The sequence below is a fragment of the Andrographis paniculata genome, unplaced genomic scaffold (genome assembly GCF_009805555.1).
Source record: "Andrographis paniculata isolate CXL003 unplaced genomic scaffold, ASM980555v1 Contig9END, whole genome shotgun sequence".
Classification (NCBI taxonomy): Eukaryota; Viridiplantae; Streptophyta; class Magnoliopsida; order Lamiales; family Acanthaceae; genus Andrographis; species Andrographis paniculata.
In genome coordinates this window covers 3,094,955-3,114,662 of record NW_026137639.1, presented here as the reverse complement: position 1 = coordinate 3,114,662, position 19,708 = coordinate 3,094,955, and the positions used below count along the sequence as shown (strand labels likewise).

Here is a 19,708-nt window from a genome sequence, read left to right as displayed (position 1 = left end):
ACCCTAACATCTTTCAATTTTAACAAATTAATAAGGGTGTGTTTGTTCGGGGGGATCGGATTTCTTTTACATTCAAAATATCACATTTAACACCTCAACTATTCAAATTCAAAATTTTTACTATTCAAATAAAACTCCAAACAAACACACCCTTAAGAAAAATCATTTGCTATGTAATTGTACACTATTTCAAATCATAAAATGATATCTTGATCTGGGCAACTACTTGTAAAGCTAACTAATCCCAAAATTGGCCAATCTGTGTAACAATATCTATGCACCATTTACAACTATGTTGGGATGGTAAAAAGCACATAAAGAATCATTTAATTCTGATACTTGAGAAATTGTGACACTCTCAATAAATTGGCAAGACAAGCAAATTAAATAAGTATGTTGAGATAAAATAGCTTCTCCTTAGTCAAAAATAGAGTACCATAAACAAAGAAATAAAAGGGATGGATCCTAACAGCTCTGTTCTTATATAGTTCCAATACCTTGAAATAAACTCAAAAAGGACCAATCATATTCGCAAGTGCAAATTTATCAAAAATAAATTATCTTCCATTGTAAAGAATGGAAGCCATACCGTACCCGTACCACTCAGTAAAAAAATCCAAGTACTTTACCTCCAACATTTTTCCTACGGGCCTCTTCATGGTCCATGATTCCAGCGGACGTCGTCAAGACAATATAACCAAACTGCAATTGAAGCACGAACTCGATTCAAAACACTTGTGATAAATATTGATTTTTGTACTTGAGAAAATTTTGAAACACAGTTACATCAAATCAAAACTTTTAAGATTCCCCGCACTGCAGGTGAGGGATTTTGCAAACTGAACCATATTTGCATTGACTAAATTCTTGAAGCTCTATGAATTATCATTACCTGTCGGGATGGGAGCAGTCTGGCAGTCCAAGGCTCGATTTCCTTGACACCGACGTCAAAGCGGGGGCTGATGACACCGCACTTGTTGAGTCTTCCGTTTAATTCAACCACAATTTTTCCTGATCTGTGGTCATCCACATACTCAAATTCTCCAATGTATCCTTCAAATAACATAAAAAATGAATAAAGGTCATGAAAATGGGAAATATAGTTTTGTTTTAGTTTTAGTATTTTTTTTTATAACTCGGGAAGTGGATTCGAGTATTAAATGAACAAACCATGCTTCTGCATGACAAGAAGAAACTTGATGATCACTTTTGAAGAAGGCCTTATCATAACTTGACGTTTCCCCCTCTTCTCAGCATTGTACATGCTCTTCAGGGCATCGTTCAGGACGCTCACTCGCACCATCTTCCAGCACTCGCTGTCAAATAATGAAGAGGGATTGTTATGCTTGGAAGCTCACACATTATTTTCACAAAAGTTACAGTTTCTAACTAATAATAATAATACCTTTAATTCAAATATTACTCTCACAAAACTCTATCCTATGCTCCATAACTAATGATCATCTTATATCCAAGCACAATGTTCAAACACTTAAGAGTGCTTTATATCAATTTAACTATAAATTTTTACAAGTATATTTTATCCGTTTCACTTCAAATAAATGCAAAAAAGATAAACACCAGAGTCACGTGCCAAAAAAGTCCAAAACTACACCCAAGCAAAGAAGTTAACTTCAGTAACTACTGAATTTAGATCCAAATAAATCGACATGGAACATTCTAACACCTCAAATACAAATTCCAGATACATTAATAAAACACTGGATCGGTGTCACAAACAATAGAAATTCGGAATAACTCCGTAGTCCATTCGATATGCAACAAAAACACATTATTGAGATCACAATTAAATCAAAAAAAACCAAGAGAAGACAAATACAGGCTAGACATTAGTATGACTAAATCTCATATATCTCCAGAGACAAGAGACAAAAGAATGCATTTCTATGGGTACCGTTTGATTGGGGATTTGGGGAAAGCTTTTACCCTCCCAAAAATCAAATCAATACTCACTTTTTCATAAAAACACATATACATATTTTTCTTTATATTATACTTAAAAATCAATAAGATCAATGCATCATGACCTATTTACTATTCAAATTAAAGGCGTTTTTAGTGTTTTCAAGAATATTTGATTCGCCTGCTCCAGTAATTTCCCTAACCGCGAATGTTTCCAAAACAATTCAAGGTAACTCCAAATACAACAAAAACACAAAAGTAACATGCCCAAAGCATTCACGAATCTTGACCACATAATCATAAGAAGCAATCCAGTTAACGGTCCAGAAAACCAAAAACTTTCCAGTGTTAACGAATTTCGTTATTTCTACAACTTCAGACCGCCACCACGGTCATTGGGGAGAAAAAAATAATAATCATAATAAACGATGCCACACATTGTAGAGTTACCATGAAAAGAACTAGAAGACAAGATTTAGTCAGACGAATACAAAACACATATCCTAATCACATTGAGCAGTCAAATACCTTAAAAATCCGTCGGCGGCCGCCGCTTCTGTAGCTGAGGAAGTGCAGCTCAACGGGAGCGAGGAGGCGAGAGAGAAACGAAGTGAGCTAGGGTTTAGAAATTTTATATGTAGCCACGTATTTTCGAGATTACCGTATTGCCCTCTGTGTTGCTTTTGTTGAGGATCGGCATGTTTATCAGGTATGTAATTTTGGGTTTAAAAAAAAATATATATATATATATTGTAATATTATTATAACACTAGCAATAAAAATATTAATTATTTCTACTGTTAATTACTATTTTATATATTGTATATATATTATAATATAATATAAAATATATATATATATATAGATGTGTGAGTGGGCAGGATATATATATATATTATATAGTGTATTTATTGTATGTGCGTGTGTATGTATATTGTGTGTATGTAATATATAATGAATATATATATTATATATATGTAATACATTATAAGGATAATTATGGGAAATGTAAGCAAATTGAGAAAGTAAATGTAGAAATTGATTTTTTTTATCAAGGGTGTGCATCCATTATTTATACACAGGAGTACTTCACTTGGAAGAAATCAAAAGCATACACAATCACTGCGTAGCATCGATGTTTTGTACATGAGTGCACTACGTGTACAATACTCTCCCTTGGATGCTTTTGTATAAAGAATGTGCCTCGTTAAAACCTTACTAGGAAAAAATCCTGTGGGACAAAAAAAAATCCTAGTGAAAGAAAAAGATTACAACATTCTTATATTAATTCGCTCCCCCTGATTTGAGCATTATTTGAGATCCTTTCATCGACGCATCCCAATTTTCTTTACCAGTTTTTCAAATGTTGCCGTCGGCAATGCCTTGGTTAATATATCCGCCAAATTATTATCTGATCGAATTTGTTGCACATTAATTTCACCATTTTGTTGCAGATCATGAGTAAAAAAGAATTTTGGTGAAATATGTTTCGTTCTATCTCCTTTAATGTAACCCCCTTTTAATTGCGCTATACAAGCTGTATTATCTTCATACAATGTAGTTGGGGGAATTTTATTGTCAGGTATTAACCCGCAATTTTTTTAGAATATGTTGAGTCATTGACCTCAACCAAACACATTCTCGACTAGCTTCATGTATGCCAATATTTCAGCATGATTTGAAGAAGTGGAGGTTAAAGTTTGTTTCATCGATCTCTAAGAGATCACTGTTTCGCCACAGGTGAATATATAGCCAGTTTGAGACTTGGCTTTATGAGGATCAGATAAATATCATGCATCGGCAAAACCAATTAATTCATATCGAGAATCTTTCGAGTAAAATAACCCGAGATCAATTGTTCCTTGGAGATAGCGAAGAATGTGCTTAATCCTATTCCAATGTCGTCGAGTAGGTGATGAGCTGAATCTTGCCAATAAATTTATAGCAAATGATATATCAGGTCGGGTGCTGTTAGCAAGATACATCAATGCACCTGTAGCACTCATATATGGCACTTCTGGGCCAAGTGTTTCTTCATTTTCCTCTTTTGGTCTAAATGGATCCTTTGCTGGATCGAGTGCTCTGATGATCATTGGGGTACCTAGCGGATGTGATTTATCCATCAGGAACTGTTTTAGTACCTTTTTGGTATAATTTGATTGGTGGATAAAGATTCCACTTTCCAAATGCTCGATTTCCAGACCAAGGCAAAACTTAGTTTTTCCAAAATCTTTGATCTCAAACTCCCTTTTCAGATATTCAACAGCTTTCTGGATTTCATTAGGAGTTCCAATTAAATTGAGATCATCGACATATACAACGATGATTACAAATTCAGACCCATTTTTCTTTATAAAAACACATGGACAGATAGGGTCATTTATATAACCTTCTTCGGTTTAGCTTTCGCTGAGACGATTGTACCACATTCGGCCTGATTGCTTGAGCCCGTACAAAGATTTTTGTAATTTGATGGAATATGAATCTTTTGGCTTTGATTTGAATGATTCAGGTATATTAATCCCTTCTGGGATTTTCATGTAGACATCATTGTCTAAGGAGCCATAAAGATAGGCAGTAACCACATCCATTAATCGCATATCAAGATTATTGTGTACTGCTAGGCTTACCAGATACCTGAATGTTATTCCATCCATGACCGGAGAATATGTTTCTTCAAAATCAATACCCGGTCTCTGGGAAAAACCCTGGGCTACAAGCCTTGTTTTATATTTTGTGATATAATTATTTTCATTTCTTTTTCTCACAAATACCCATCTGTAACCAACAGGTTTCACATTTTCCGGTGTTTGGACTATAGAGCCGAATACTTGCCGTTTTTTCAATGAGTCCAGTTCAGACTTAATTGCGTCTTTCCATTTTGCCCAATCATCTCTTTGCCGACATTCATCAACTGATTTTGGTTCATAATCCTCGTCATCTTTCATTATATCAAGTGCTACAGAATATGCAAATGCATTACCAATGTTTGTTTTCTTTCTGTTCCAATATTTTCCACTCGTGGTATAGTTAATAGAAGTTTCAATAACTTCATCATCACTTTCATCAGAATTTTTAGTATCAACCTCTTCAGGGGTTGTACTGACCTTTTCAGGTATCTGATCATTGTTGATCTCCTCACCAGTATTTACAATTTTCTTCTTTCGTGGATTCTTATCCTTGGAACCCAACGGTTTGCCACGTTTTACTCGGGCAGTATGCTCATTAGCACTCGGCACTTTCCCTTTAGGACATTTATTTTGGCTGGTGCATTTGCTGCTGCAATATATGATTTCGTAACTCTTGCGACATCATTAAAAGCATGAGGCAATTGATTTGCAATTTTCTGCAAATACACAATTCTTTGAACTTCAAGTTCACTATGTTTCGCACGAGGATCAAATTCAAGTGGTGTTTTCCACAAAATTTCTTTTTTTCAGTTGATTACTGTCTCCCCCTAATGTCGGGAAATGAGATTCATCAAAATGACAGTCTGCAAACCTTGCAGTAAATAAATCACCCGTTGTTGGTTCAAGATATTTTGTGATCGAGGGTGATTCATACCCGACATATATACCCAACCTTCTTTGAGGTCCCATTTTCGTGCGTTGAGGTGGCGCAATTGGAACATAAACCGCACACCCAAATATTCGCAGGTGAGATATATTTGGTATTTTTCCAGAAACCAATTGAGTGGGGGAATAACAGTGATAACTGGTCGGCCTTATTTTCACGAGGGCTGCTTCATGCAATATAGCATGTCCCCAACATGATACAGGAAGTTTAGACCTCATCAATAATGGTCTAGCAATTAATTGCAATCTTTTGATAAGAGATTCAGCCAGACCATTTTGTGTATGTACATGGGGAACAGGATGTTCCACAGTAATCCCAATTGACATGCAGTAATCATCAAATGTATGTGATGAATACTCTCCAGCATTATCTAGACGTATTTTCTTTATCGGGTGATCTGGAAATTGTGCTCGCAATTTAATTATTTGTGCAAGTAGTCTAGCAAAAGCTAGATTGCGAGTAGATAACAGACATACGTGTGACCATCGTGTTGACGTGTCAATTAGTACCATAAAATACTTGAAGGGTCCACATGGTGGATCTATTGGTCCACAAATATCACCCTGAATTCTTTCCAGAAAAGCTGGGGATTCAAATCCAACCTTTGTTGGAGATGGCCTGATTATTAACTTCCCTGGGGAACATGCAGCACAAGCAAATTCACTCGGACTCAAAATATTTTTCTTTTTCAATTAGTGGCCATTTGAATTTTCAACAATTCGTCTCAACATTACATTGCCAGGATGCCCAAGTCGATCGTGCCAAGTTTTAAATTCGCTAGTAGCCATTTGGTCTACTAGGTGATATGTTTCAATGGCACTGATTTTTGAGTAATATAAACCGATAGAAAATGATGACAATTTTTCTTTCACAATTCTTTTGCCATTCACAACCTGAGTTATCAAAAGATATTCATTTTCTGCCTCATTCAATGTTTCAATGTGATACCTATTTTTCCGAATATCACTGAAGCTCGGTAAATTCCTTCGAGCTTTGCTCGAGAACAAGGCATTTTCAATTGCAATTTTTGTCCCTTTTGAGAGATATACAATAGCTTTTCCTGAGCCTTCAATCATTTTCAATGCACCACTGATAGTAACAATTGTGGTCTTTCCCATATTAAGATGGGAGAAATAACTTTTATTTTTCAGAATGTTGTGAGTCGTAGCACTGTCGATAAGGCAGATGTTGTCATCGGATCCAAAATATTTGGCATCCATATCTTTGCAAGAAGGTAAAAATAATAAAAGACATGTATTAGTAACATAATCAAAATAGACTTATATTATAGGGGGTAATACAAAAAGGGGGGCCAGAAGGCATCAAAATAACAAAATAGATACAACAATATTTTATCATTTAACATCACCAGCTATGTCAAGCAGATCATCGGCATCCAGGTGCGCGATATTTTCATTCATCACATCGTCAAATGTGTCATCGTGGGCAACGTGATTTGTTTCGGGGGCAATTCTTCCCTGTCTTTCTTTTGAGGCCCGATACAGTTCAGCCAAGTGACTGGCTGTGCGACAAACATGGGCCCAATGGCCTTTGATTCCACACTGGGTGCATTCCTCATCATTGTTTCTGTTTCTCCCGGTGTTGATCCTCTGTTGAGGTCTGTACGGCCTTCTGCCATTATAACGTCGATTTGGCACATATCGGGGCCTGTTTTGATAATTATTGTGACTGTATGCGTTTGCCCCGCCCCGTCCGCGATTCTGATTTCGATCGCCATCAATTCGCTGATTTCTGACTTGCCCACGACCACGCACCGGATTTTCCGGCTGTATTGCATTTGCCTCTGGAAATGGATTTGCACCTGTCGGCAGAGATTCGTGATTTTTCAACAGCAATTCATTATTTTTTCGGCCAGCAAAAGACAGGTGATCAGCTCAGAATATTTCTGGAAGCCTCTTTCGCGATATTGTTGCTGCAAAACCATGTTAGATGCATGAAAAGTGGACAAAGTTTTCTCCATCATATCAAATTCAAATACATTTTCACCACAGTGGCGCAACTGTGATGTTATTTTAAACATGGCAGAATTATATTCTTGGACTGTTTTAAAGTCCTGAAGCCATAGGCTTTGCCATTCGCTTCGTGTCCTTGGCAACAATGTCAGCCTCAAATGATCGTATCTTTCTTTCAATTTCTCCTACAATTCAAGTGGGGATTCCAGCGTGACATATTGCATTTTCAGTGCCTCATCGATGTGATGGCACAAAAAGATCATGGCCTTTGCACGATCTTGGCTCGAGGAGTTTTTATCTCGGGCAATGGTATTTTCCAAGCCCATTGATGCCAGATGTATTTTAACATCGCAAGCCCATGCCATATAATTTTGGCCAGAAACAAGAAGAGGGAGAAATTCCTGTTTGGCAAGGTTAGTCATAATAAACAGATAAAATATGAAATATTACCTTACGGAAATTAAAATATATAATCGTGCTGATAACGTGTTGTAATATTATTATAGGATTAGCCAATAGAAATATTAATTATCTCTACCGCTAACCACTATTTTATATATTGTATATATAATATAATATGAAATATATATATATATATATGTATATGGATGTGTGAGTGGGCAGGATATATATATATTATATAGTGTATTTATTGTATGTGCGTGTGTATGTATATTGTGTATATGTAATATATAATGAATATATATTATATATATATATATGTAATACACTATAGGGATAATTATGGAAAATGTAAGCAAATTGAGAGAGTAAATGCAGAAATTGATTTCTTTCATTAAGGGTGTGCATCCATTATTTATACACAGGAGTACTTCACTTGGAAGGAATCAAAAGCTTACACAATCACTACGTAGCATCGATGTTTTGTACATGAGTGCACTACGTGTACAATAATATATATATATTTTTATGTCATTTATTAAAATTAATGGAGGTATTCAATTAAAATTTTAATAACTTTTTTTTAGTTTTAAATATTTTCACTGCAGAATAGTAGTGCGGAGAACTAGTCAGAATTGGGTCTCAGCCCAAAAACATTGAGTCCATAGAATGTTTGTCTATCTAAGAAAAAGTCTATAGATTTTGGTGGATTTATATTTATTTTTTAGAATTGGAAATATTTTTAGTTAATATCTATATAATTATATGAATTTATATCAAATAAAATTTTTATAAATAAAATATATTTATAATTAAGTTATTATATTATTATATTTTTATAATATAAAATTAATAAATAAAAGTGTTGAGTAAGAAAAAATGGGTTTTCGAGAATGGGCTTAGGCTCTGGACTGGTAGTTCAATGGGCCTGTTAATGGCAGTGGGATCCTAAATGGGTCTGAATATAAGCCAAACGGCCCAAGTGTTATCAAGAAATGGATTTTTTCGGAGAAACCTGTGATTAGGATGAGACGGCCGATACGGAGGTCGGTCAAAAGAGGAAGTCGGACGAAGAAGGATGAGACGGCCGATACGGAGATCGATCAAAAGAAGAAGTCGGGCGAAGAAAGATGAGATGGCAGACACGGAGGTCGGACAAAAGAAGGTCGGACGAAGAAATGTGAGACGGCCGATACGGAGGTCGGTCAAAATGAGGTTGGGCGAAGAAAGATGAGATGGCAGACACGGAGGTCGGACAAAAGGAAAGGTCTGTTAATTGGTCGGGCGAAGAAAGGTTTGTTAATTGGTCGCTTAATTAAGCGACTTGTTAATCGACTGATCGATTGGCCGGTCATTAAGTCAAACAGTAGTTCAGTCGCTTGAAAGGACGGTCAGTTGGTAATGAATCATCTGGACGAACGGTTGCTCAGCTGTTTGAAGGGACTGGATGGTGGTCGCTTGATTGGGCGACCAATGAATCGTCTGGACGAATGGTTGTTCAGTTGTTTGAAGGAACTGAATGGTGGTCGCTCGAGTGGACGACTGATTAGTTGTTTGGTCTAGCGACCAATTAGTATCTGGATTGGTCGGCTGGTCAATCGTTGGTAGGTTCAGTCGGTGGATGGTCCAGATGGTTTCTCAGTCGGATGGTGAATCCGTTTGAAAAGACGTTTAAGGGAAGTTACAACCGGCGAGCGGATCGAACGGTTGAGTAGTCGTTCGGGACCAGCCGTCCATTTAAGGAGGTAAGGTGCCCAGAGGCGGTCGGTCGAGCCAGTTGGGTTCTGTAACTAGTGGGAGCGGTTGGTGAAACAGTTAAAACACGTGTCAATAAAGGAGGAATTAATGGGCGGTTGACGGCGGTTGCTGTAACCGAACAGACGACGGTTCCCAAACGTTTCTTTAAGGAGTATTTAAAGATTTGGGTCTGTTTTGAAAAAGCATCTTCAATCGACATCAAATTCAATGAATTGCTTTTGGGGATCACCGTTATACTTTTACAGTCTGTAGTTTTTATTTTCCTAACTTACTTATGTATCGTACGGTGCTTAGGGATTCTTAAATCTCAGACGTTTATTTTATCAAATTCGAAGATAATTTCTATTTTCGGGTTTTACTTTTTATTGTTGAAAATTGCATCAACAAAAAGTATATAATTATTAATAATGTAAAAATATTACTCCATTCGTTTCATGTAATTTGAGTGTGTTACAGTAGAAACAAAAATTTAGATAAAGTAGAATCAGTAAGTAATTAAGAAGTGTATTAGTAAAAATAATTATAAATTAACATTAAGATAAATAAATAGTTTAATCAAGATTAAAAAAAAAATTAAAATATAAAATTTAAAATGTGATTAAAGTATATAGCATATATAACACTACATTGTATATTAATATTTTGAATTTTATAATTTTAGTATTATATTATCGATCAATATATCAAATTATTTTTATATTTTTTATTATTTATTATTAGTAGTTATACAATTTTTTTTTACATAAAAAACATAATTTACGATTTTTGAAAATAATATTAAAATAAAGAAGTAAATAAATATAATCTAATGGTTTAACGAAAAAATATTTATAAATATCTATTCCGCTATTATCGATATGAAAATACAGTGTATTCGATAATTAAAAAGTGAGAACAACACTGAATTATAATACTACCTCCGTCCAGCCAGGAAGTAAATATATGTTTATGCGTCATTGTATTTAACATTAAAAATATTCTTATATTTATATAGTTTACTCAAAAAATATAATTGTATTTGTATTATAAGAGACTAATAGATGTATTATTGTCATTTGCACTTTATTTGTACTATGTTTTGATATATTAATTAATATTCAAATATAAAAAAAAAATCACTGTGTACTTTGTGGCTGAGCAGAGGTAGTATATTGTATTGGATAATTAAAAAGAAAAGACAACAATAATGTATATATATTATGATAATAATATTTTTTTAATATTATATTTATAATATAAAAATATATATTTTAAAAAAATGGATAATAATTCGTTAATATATTTTATTTTTATTACTATTATTTTTATTAAAATTATAATAATATTAATAAATATTATATTTATCACCAATAATAATAATAATAATAATAATAATAATAATAATAATAATAATAATAATGTTAAGTTTATGAATTGTTAAATACCTCAATCTTTTAAGAAATTAGATTGAATTGACTTTTAAAAATCTTTGATTGAATTAAAAGATTTCAAAAGTTTAGATTGAATACACCCATATTTAAAAGTCCAACTTAATTTTAGAGGATGTATTCAATCATAATTTTATACGATTTTAGACTTAGGAGTTCTTCCCAGGGGTAGGCGAGTCTGGGCCCGTACTGCCCCTCCCCCCCTTACTCTCTCTATCCTTCCGATTTCAATGGTTGCTCCTGCTTTAGGGCAGGCCGAAATTGGGCTTATCCCGATAAAGGTCGGGTTGGAATCGAATAGCGAATGCACTATAGGTTAAAACATGTTGTTGCATTTTTAAAATGTGGATGTACAATCCAGACTTTTTAAAGTGTTTCAAAATATTGACGTGTTCAATCGAAATTTTTATAAGACTCTTAAAATTTAGAGGTATTCATTTTAAACTTTCGATAATCCATAAACTTTAAAAATTGGATTTTGATGAAAAATTATGACAAGTTTGTATAATATAAAATATTTGATAAGCAGAGATTTTGATGGATTTTTTTTAAAACAATTATTATTATTATTATTATTATTATTGTTGTTGTTGTTGTTGTTGTTATTGTTGTGTTGTTGTTGTTGTTGTCGTCGTCGTCGTTGTCGTTTATTGAACTCTATTTTTCAATTGCGATTCCTAAAAATAGTAATAAATAATATGGTAAACTGTTTTTTTAATCTCGTAACTGGACCCCTTTATCATTTTAGTCCTGTAAGTGAAGCCTGTCGCAAACTAGTTCCATAAGTGGAAATTTTTCGCTATTTTAGTCCTTCGGCGCCGGAGACACCCGCGTGGCTCGCTGGAATCCACGTGTCCGCCAGGTATAGGACTAGTTTGCGACAGGCTCTACTTACGGGACAAAAATAATAAGGGGGTCCAGTTACGAGACTAAAAAAACAGTTTACCCTAAATAATATGATAATCATAATTATTAATAAAAATAATAATTTAAAATTAAAATATATTAACAAATTATTATTAATTTTTTTTAAAAAAATATATTTTTATATTATAAATATAATATTAAAAAAATATTATTATTATAATAAATATGCATTATTGTTGTCTTTTCTTTTTAATTATCGAATAAAATATATTGTCACTTTGGTGCCGTCCTTCCTTTACAATTATCGAATTAACTATATTGTCATTAAGGTAATAATATAAAATATATTTATATATTTTTCGTTAAACAATTAAGCTTATATTTATTTACTTTTTAATTCTAATATTTTTTTTTTCAAAAATCATAATTTATGTTTTAAATTTTATTTATATATTTATTTTTATGTAAAAAATATATAAATAATAATAATAATAATAACTAATAAAATATATAAAAATATTTGATATGTTGAATGATAATGTAATACTAAAAATTATAAAATTAAAAATTTTAATATACAATATAGTTGTGTTATATATATATATGTTACAATACTTCTACATTATTAATAATTATATATTATTTACTGATTTTTATTTAATTTTATAAAAAATATAATAATATATAATAACTTTATATATAAATATTTTATATTTATAAAACTTGTGTTGATATAAATTTATATAATTATATATATCAATAAAAAAATATTATACAATTCTACGAAATTAAAAAATTATTTTTTCTAGTAGTTGTTTGTGACGTAATATCTCATAGCCCGATGATGTAATTGTCTTATTTATTAGATGATATTAATTATAGACAAAATTATACGAAACTCACCCGTAGTTTCACGAAATTGCGCAAAATTCTTCATACTTTCAAAATTGCGTCAAACTTTCTCGTGATTTAATAAACTTTGTGTCTAACTCCCTTGGTCGTCTTCATTTAACATTGTTTGACTTGTACGCATCCAAACTGCAAATGAGTTTCAGAAAATCTATTTTTAAATCCCTGAAATTAAAAATATATTATTTCCTCTTATATTTAGCCTCGAGAAACACTAATTTCTTTTTTTTCCAAAACTAGAGGAAAATAATTAATTTTGAGTATATTTTTATTGTTCCTTGAAGTTAAATATAAGAAAAATAAGTATATTTGTAATTTCAGGGGTTGAGATTCTGAAACTTACTCGTAATTTAGGCACGTGCAGGTCAAACACCATTAAATAAAGACAGCTTAGAGGGTTAGACGCATAGTTTATAAAACAATGAGGAAGTTTGACGCAATTTTTAAAGTATGTTGGATTCGATGAAACTTCGTGAAACCACAAGTGAATTTCGTGCAATTTTGCCTTAATTATATTTTATAACTTGTTATTCTTTGTGGTTTTTTTTTTCCTAATTTTCAATTATAAAAGATTCAGATGAATTGATAGGTTTATTTTCTTTGATTTTTTTATTTTTTATTTTCAAATTATCTCACAATCTTCTTCATAAACCTCCCACTCAACATATTTTCCATGTAAATAAACTAAAAATATTTACATATAATTTTGGATTTGTTCTTTTTCAAAATTTCTATTTTGTAATGACGATCCACAAATTGAGATAGTAAAAAAAAGAGTATAATTACTAATCAAATATCAAAGTTTTTTATTAAGAAAAACTTATTGCAATAATGATAATTTAAGTACTCAAGTTTTATAAAATACATGACAAGTAGAAAAATGCCGGATGTCATTTTTTTGCAATGAACTTGATATTTAATGGTGCTTTGAATGGACCGTGCAGATTTTGTTCATGTAGAAAAATGTTAGATGTCATTTTTTCCCCCATGAGAATAGGATGAGATTAATTTAAAGAAGTATAATTATCAGCACTTAGCACCCTAAGTGCCAACATAAATTTTTGAATCTCAAATTGATTTGGATTTGAGATTATGAAATCAAACTTCGTATTATAATCAGACTTCAAAACAACATGAAATAGAGTGTAATTACCATGTATACTCTACGGGGAAATTTGCAAACAATATCCCCATATATACCTTATTATCGCTTTTGTCATGTATTTATTTCGTTGGAAAAATATATCTCACATGTTTGCAAAAGTCGTATTTATATCATTTGGTCGCGCATAGCCGCACACGATCGTGCATGAACGCACGTGGTGTGAACGTCACACGTGGCTAAAGGACATGAATAGCGACATTTGCAAACATGTAGAATATATTATGCCAACGAGATAAATACATGACAAAAGTGATAAGGGTATAAATGAGAGATATTTTTTTCAATTTTCTCCATACTCTATGATATGCAGAAAGATAGGGTTTTATAATGAATTAGATGGACTTTGGATCTTGGCATACTGCAAATGATCATAGATTGAATTAATGAAAAGATGTTATAAACCCTAAATTTTTCATATCAAAATTACACTTATACTAATTTATATTGGTGAGTTTCAAGTTGAACTTAGAAATTTTAATTCATGAATCTAAATTAGAAAAATACTTACAAATGAGTCTAGGCAAGAGGAAATGCAATAAAGGCTCGGTAAAAAGCGAGCAAAGCAGTAAAAGATAGAATGTAAAGTAAACAGTAATGGTGGAGGGTGTGGTGGGAACAAGCGGAGCGATGGTTGGTGAGTGGTGAGTGCAGTGAGAATAGAGGTGAGCTGAACAAAAATGGTGTATGTAAGCTGTATACTTATAGTGATGAAATGAGCGAAGCGATGAGTGTTAGTGAAAATGGGAAATAAATCGTATAATATTTGATATAAGAGTGTGATGTGGTATGTGTGAGTGAGAGTGGTTTCTTAAATAGGTAGAAAACTCATGGATATAATAAACATATGATGATAATGAAATAATGGAATATATATGTATAATACAAAATAACAGAAGTAAAGTGTGAGATCATGCATTTAAATCAGATTCTTGAGACTATTGATATTTGACTTCAAAGAATTTTCAACGAGACTTTAATGACCCTCAGTTTAAGAATATTGTTTAAAAATAAAGGCACTATCACTGGACATTTTTAGATCCAATAGAAAAATACTTATGTCTAATCAATTATTGCTTAAACTGTATCATTAATGGATTTACATTGTGTTACTTCTCTTTAATCAAGATTAAATTCAAATTAATAATTAAGTAAGTCGAAACGGCTCTCACGTACTTAAATATATACCACTATTGAACAAGTGTACAAAATGTGTTGGCTATGTATACATAATTTTAAAACAAGCACACACACATATATATATATATATATATATTAATTTTTTATTTTTTAATTTTTTTTACCAATGTACTTATTAAACATACAATATATGTTTATTAAAAGTATTGTTCGATTTTGATCGATTGGATCAACGGTTTATCTGCAATCACAAATTCTTGACAAGAATATATTAATGATAACAATTATATAATTAGAATCAAGAAATTAAAGAAGAATAGAAAATAAAGCAGTAAATTTATGGAATGATCTGTTGTGCTCAGATCAGAGCCACTCCTATGCCAAAATACTTTAAGCCGTCCTATGAAGTGACCCAAAAACTGTCGATTGTTGAGGTTTTAAGCACACAATTACCCAACAAACCATCGAATGATTCACACACAGGCTATACGAAGCAGAACCCAAAACCTTTTGGCACGTAGCAAGAAAGATCGGGGCTGTTTTGATCGAATATGAGAAGAAGTCTGCTCCATCATTGTGACATCTAGCCCATAAGCCACGCGAAGCCGAGCATATCGGGTTCATAGACTGGTTTCACAGGTCAACATAAGTAATTCTAGCGCACTTCTGCCATCAGTCACGCACACCCTGGGAGACTTCCTAGGGGTCACTCATACTCAAATTACTCTAGAGCAAGCAAGTTTAAAGTTCTTTCCGTAGGACTTCTGAAAAAGAATGTGCACATTATTGATATGAGCAAAAAGAGATGAAATTTCTGGAGAAGTAGATTATCATTGCAACAAAACCGAGCAGAAGAGAAATTAAATTTGGTCAAACTCGGTTTTGGTCTTTTTTAATTTTAATCGGGCCAGGTCAAAGTGAGTGGGGTTGGGTTGGGTTGGGTAGGTCGGGTGAAACAATTTGTCGACTATTTCTTCATTTTTTGCCATTGCTCATAATTGAACAAAATTCGCATGGCTCATAATAATATTACCCAACAAATAAAAAATAACTATTCTATCTCAGAAAAGCAAGTTAGCAAATTTCAAATCATTTATTGTAATCACTTATAAATTATGATTTTTAAACTTTTAAATTATTATGTAAACACTTTAATCACTTATTGTATTTGGGTAAATTATATAACCCATCATTGTGTTTTACTAAAAATGCACAAAATACCCTATATTTTATATTTTATTTATTGCGTGAAACCCTTGTGTTAATGGCAAGTTTGCATGAAATACCCTCCTTATCCAAAACTGATGTTTGGTTCGAAACAAAAACCTAAATTACGTAACTTTTATACAAATAAAAATCATAAAATATCTTAAATAATTTTTTTGAATAAAATAAATAAATAAATAATTGATCAATCATTTATTTTTATAATTTTTATAAAAATCAGACAACAATTTGTCTCCAAAAATTATAAAATGAAGGATTAATAAATTATTTATTTATTTATTTAATGCAAAAAAATTATTTAAGATATTTTGCGCTTTTTATTTGTATAAAATTTGGGTAATTGAGGTATTTATTTAGAACTAAATATCAGTTTTGGATAAGAAGGATGTTTTGTGCAAACTTTACATTAACACAAGAGGTTCACGCAATAAATAAAACATAGGGTGTTTTGTGCATTTTTACTCAAATAAAGAGGGTGTTATATAATTTACCCATTGTATTTTGTTAACTGTATAATATATTGTAGCATTTTCTAAAATAAGATTTTTAAATTTAAAATTATTGAAAATCTATTTGATATATATTTTAGTCATATTGAAATTTTATAATATAATTTTAAAAAATATAAATAATGATTAGAATTGTATTTGTTGGGGCTGAGAGATTCTATTGTAATGCATAATGACTTGCAAAAAGATATATTGCAAATATAAATTGGCTCTTTATTGCCCAAATAATAGCCTTTTTTTTTTCACCTTCACACCGCAATGCTCAATATTGACGGATAGAAAAATCATGCTATGAACTTTTGCCTATTAATTACAGCATTTTGTTTATTAGGTCCATGTCTCATTCACTGTGCAATACTAAGTATTGTAAGTAGATAAACTTAAAAAAATATCTTACTTTGAGTTTTATTAATTTCAAATGTAATCATTGATGTAAAAATTAAGGTCATGGTAATAAACATCTTACTCAAGATGGGATCTCTACACTGTGCACCTCTAATTAATTTTCTTTATGGTCAAGAAAGTGTCTCTGCTTTAATTAATAGAGTTTGATTAATGGATTCTGAATTTTTGTTTTTTCGATTTTTTTTTACTACTATTTTGACTTTGAACCATTATTTTATGCGTGATCTTTTTTGTGAAAACTCTATCCCTGGAAATGGATTATTGAATCTTGGGGGTGAATGTGGCAGAGGCGGAAGCACCATCAGAGCTGATAATGGTACGGCCATCTGAGGGTTCGGCTGCATTGCATGGTGACGATTGAACCCAACTAGATTCCAGAGTGTTGAAAAGATATTTGTAGCCCCTGGAAAGGTCTTTGATAAGCCCCAACGAGCAGCAACGGAAGCCCTATTGCGGGAGTGTATATGGTAGGCTAGCCCTGGGAAGATAGCCTGAATGGACTTCCTAAAGGTTGAAGGCATTCTTTTCTATAGCTTTTTTCAACTTGTGCGTATTTTGATACCCTCCCAATGTCTGCATTCTTCTTAAAATTTCAACATAATAGTTGCAACTTTATTGGCACCCTTTGCACCACTGTCAACCTTCTCTGGCTCGGGAGGGTTAGGGTTGTGATTAAGGTTTCGGGGTGGTAGGGTAATGGTAGGGACAATTTTCCTAAGGGGGTTTAAGAAGATGCTAAACTTTGTTATTTGTAGAAAAAGGGTTTTGGTGTATCATATTTATAATAGAAATATGCGTATTATTGACATGACTAATCTATTAAATCTATTAAATATCTATTCAATCTTAGATAGCCTAGCTCCACCTTATCCGCATACGTGAGTTGGCTAAGCACCGATCCAACTCTAGAGTATCACAGTTTCATACAAAAATATTTTTTATACAACTTATTGACACTACCAAAAAAACTGTTTTCTATTACGGCCGGAAAATCGTAACAAAAAGCCATATTTCGTGCAATTTGCGTATTTGCTACGCCTTTGTTACGACTTTTTTCCGTAATGTGTACTCGCGTAACGAATGTTTTTTGCCACGCCACTTTTCGTAACTATTACGATCGGTCAACGCTCCCTGAAGTATGGTATTTGTTACGATGTTTGTTACGAATTTTCTCTCGTAACGAAAGGTAGATCCTTCCGCGCGTGTGGCAGGACTTTTAGTTACGGTATTTGTTACGGAAGTTCCTCGCGTTACAAGTGTTTTCCATTGACCGGTTGTCAGAACTTGGTTTTTGTTACGACTATTTGTAACGGCATTGAACCCCGTAAAAAAAATATTACCTACTTATAGTCACGAAACCGTCTGTAACAACAAATATCCAAAGACCACTTTTTGTTACGATTTTCTGGCCTTTTGTTACGGAAAAATAGCGTATTGTGAAAAACAGGGGGTACGCTGCAATTGAAATTGTTCGTAACAAATGGACCTGCTGTGATGCGTATGATACGAAAATAAATTACGAATACAAAGATTGCTATAAACATCATCATCATTACGCCCCGCGCAAACATTAATTCATATTAAAATCTGAATTCCATACCTACCAACAAAGTAAAGCAACCCATAGAACAAGCCTACTAGTATCTACACATCAACAACCTGTTCCGCAAAACGTGCTTAACAGTTCAAACACAAGTAAACAACGCAATAAGCAAATACGGTTATCCATCAATCCCATTAGGCACATTTTTCACCATACGAATTCAAACCACAAAGGTCTACGAATCAATTCCAGACATAGTTCAACAAAAACTCAACACAATCCATCCAAAGACAGGTTCGACATTCAATCCATATGACAAACGGGGCAATTAACATGGGTGTATCGGTACCAACATTTCAAGCCCGGCGCATGAGCTGCAATTGCCAACACAGAGATTACTTTAAGTCATACTTCTTATAAATTTCGGAAGGCAATACAAGAAAGGTATTAAAGTAGATCCTTACGTCCTTGTAGCTCCACTCAATAGGATCTTCGCCGACGACATCGCGAAGGGTAGTCGCCCCAGAAATGGTCGGCAAAATAAGGGGTGTGTCCGGGACTGACGCGGATGTCACGAAGACCTTGACCAAGGAAAGTGTGAACATGATTACATAGGAACGCACAGACCCAAACTAAAAGAAACCTACCAAATCCAACCATCCAAAGCCTGAACATGATTACAAAAACCATAAAATCCCAAGCAATTCGGCTACTCAAGCCATACCAACCTCCCACAACTAGACTAGATTAACAACAAACCCACTCCTTGAGAATGAATACCTCCTATAACCAATATTGCACCAATCATCCAATCCATGATCTCCAAACCGCAAACTCAAGCGCAAGGATATAACAAGCCACCAACCAAAAGGAAGAATCAACCAAAG

General features: G+C 32.9%; 2 protein-coding genes across 2 annotated transcripts; both read right to left on the bottom strand.

Annotated features, from left to right (window-relative positions):
* Positions 1–396: 396 nt before the first annotated feature.
* Positions 397–2,603, bottom strand: LOC127244014 (40S ribosomal protein S15a-like). The gene is made up of 4 exons (XM_051264285.1): positions 2,452–2,603; positions 1,171–1,316; positions 893–1,053; positions 397–702 (listed from the first exon to the last, which is right to left on the bottom strand). Exons 2-4 carry the CDS (start codon positions 1,301–1,303, stop codon positions 604–606), a joined length of 393 nt encoding a protein of 130 aa, XP_051120242.1. The 5' UTR covers positions 1,304–1,316; positions 2,452–2,603; the 3' UTR covers positions 397–603.
* Positions 2,604–6,854: 4,251 nt separating this feature from the next.
* Positions 6,855–7,444, bottom strand: LOC127244445 (uncharacterized). Its single transcript, XM_051264996.1, has 2 exons — positions 7,384–7,444; positions 6,855–7,321 (listed from the first exon to the last, which is right to left on the bottom strand). The coding sequence occupies exons 1-2, from the start codon at positions 7,442–7,444 to the stop codon at positions 6,855–6,857; spliced, it is 528 nt and encodes a 175-aa protein (XP_051120953.1).
* Between the last annotated feature and the right edge of the window lie 12,264 nt (positions 7,445–19,708).

Coding starts and splice junctions, on each gene's coding strand:
- LOC127244014 (XM_051264285.1), bottom strand. CDS start 1,303: ATGGTGCGAGTGAGCGTCCTGAACGATGCCCTGAAGAGCATGTACAAT. Junction 1,054..1,170: donor TCTTGTCATGCAGAAGCATG/GTTTGTTCATTT, acceptor TGTTATTTGAAG/GATACATTGGAGAATTTGAG. Junction 703..892: donor GACTGCTCCCATCCCGACAG/GTAATGATAATT, acceptor CTTCAATTGCAG/TTTGGTTATATTGTCTTGAC.
- LOC127244445 (XM_051264996.1), bottom strand. CDS start 7,444: ATGGTTTTGCAGCAACAATATCGCGAAAGAGGCTTCCAGAAATATTCT. Junction 7,322..7,383: donor ATATTCTGAGCTGATCACCT/GTCTTTTGCTGG, acceptor CTCTGCCGACAG/GTGCAAATCCATTTCCAGAG.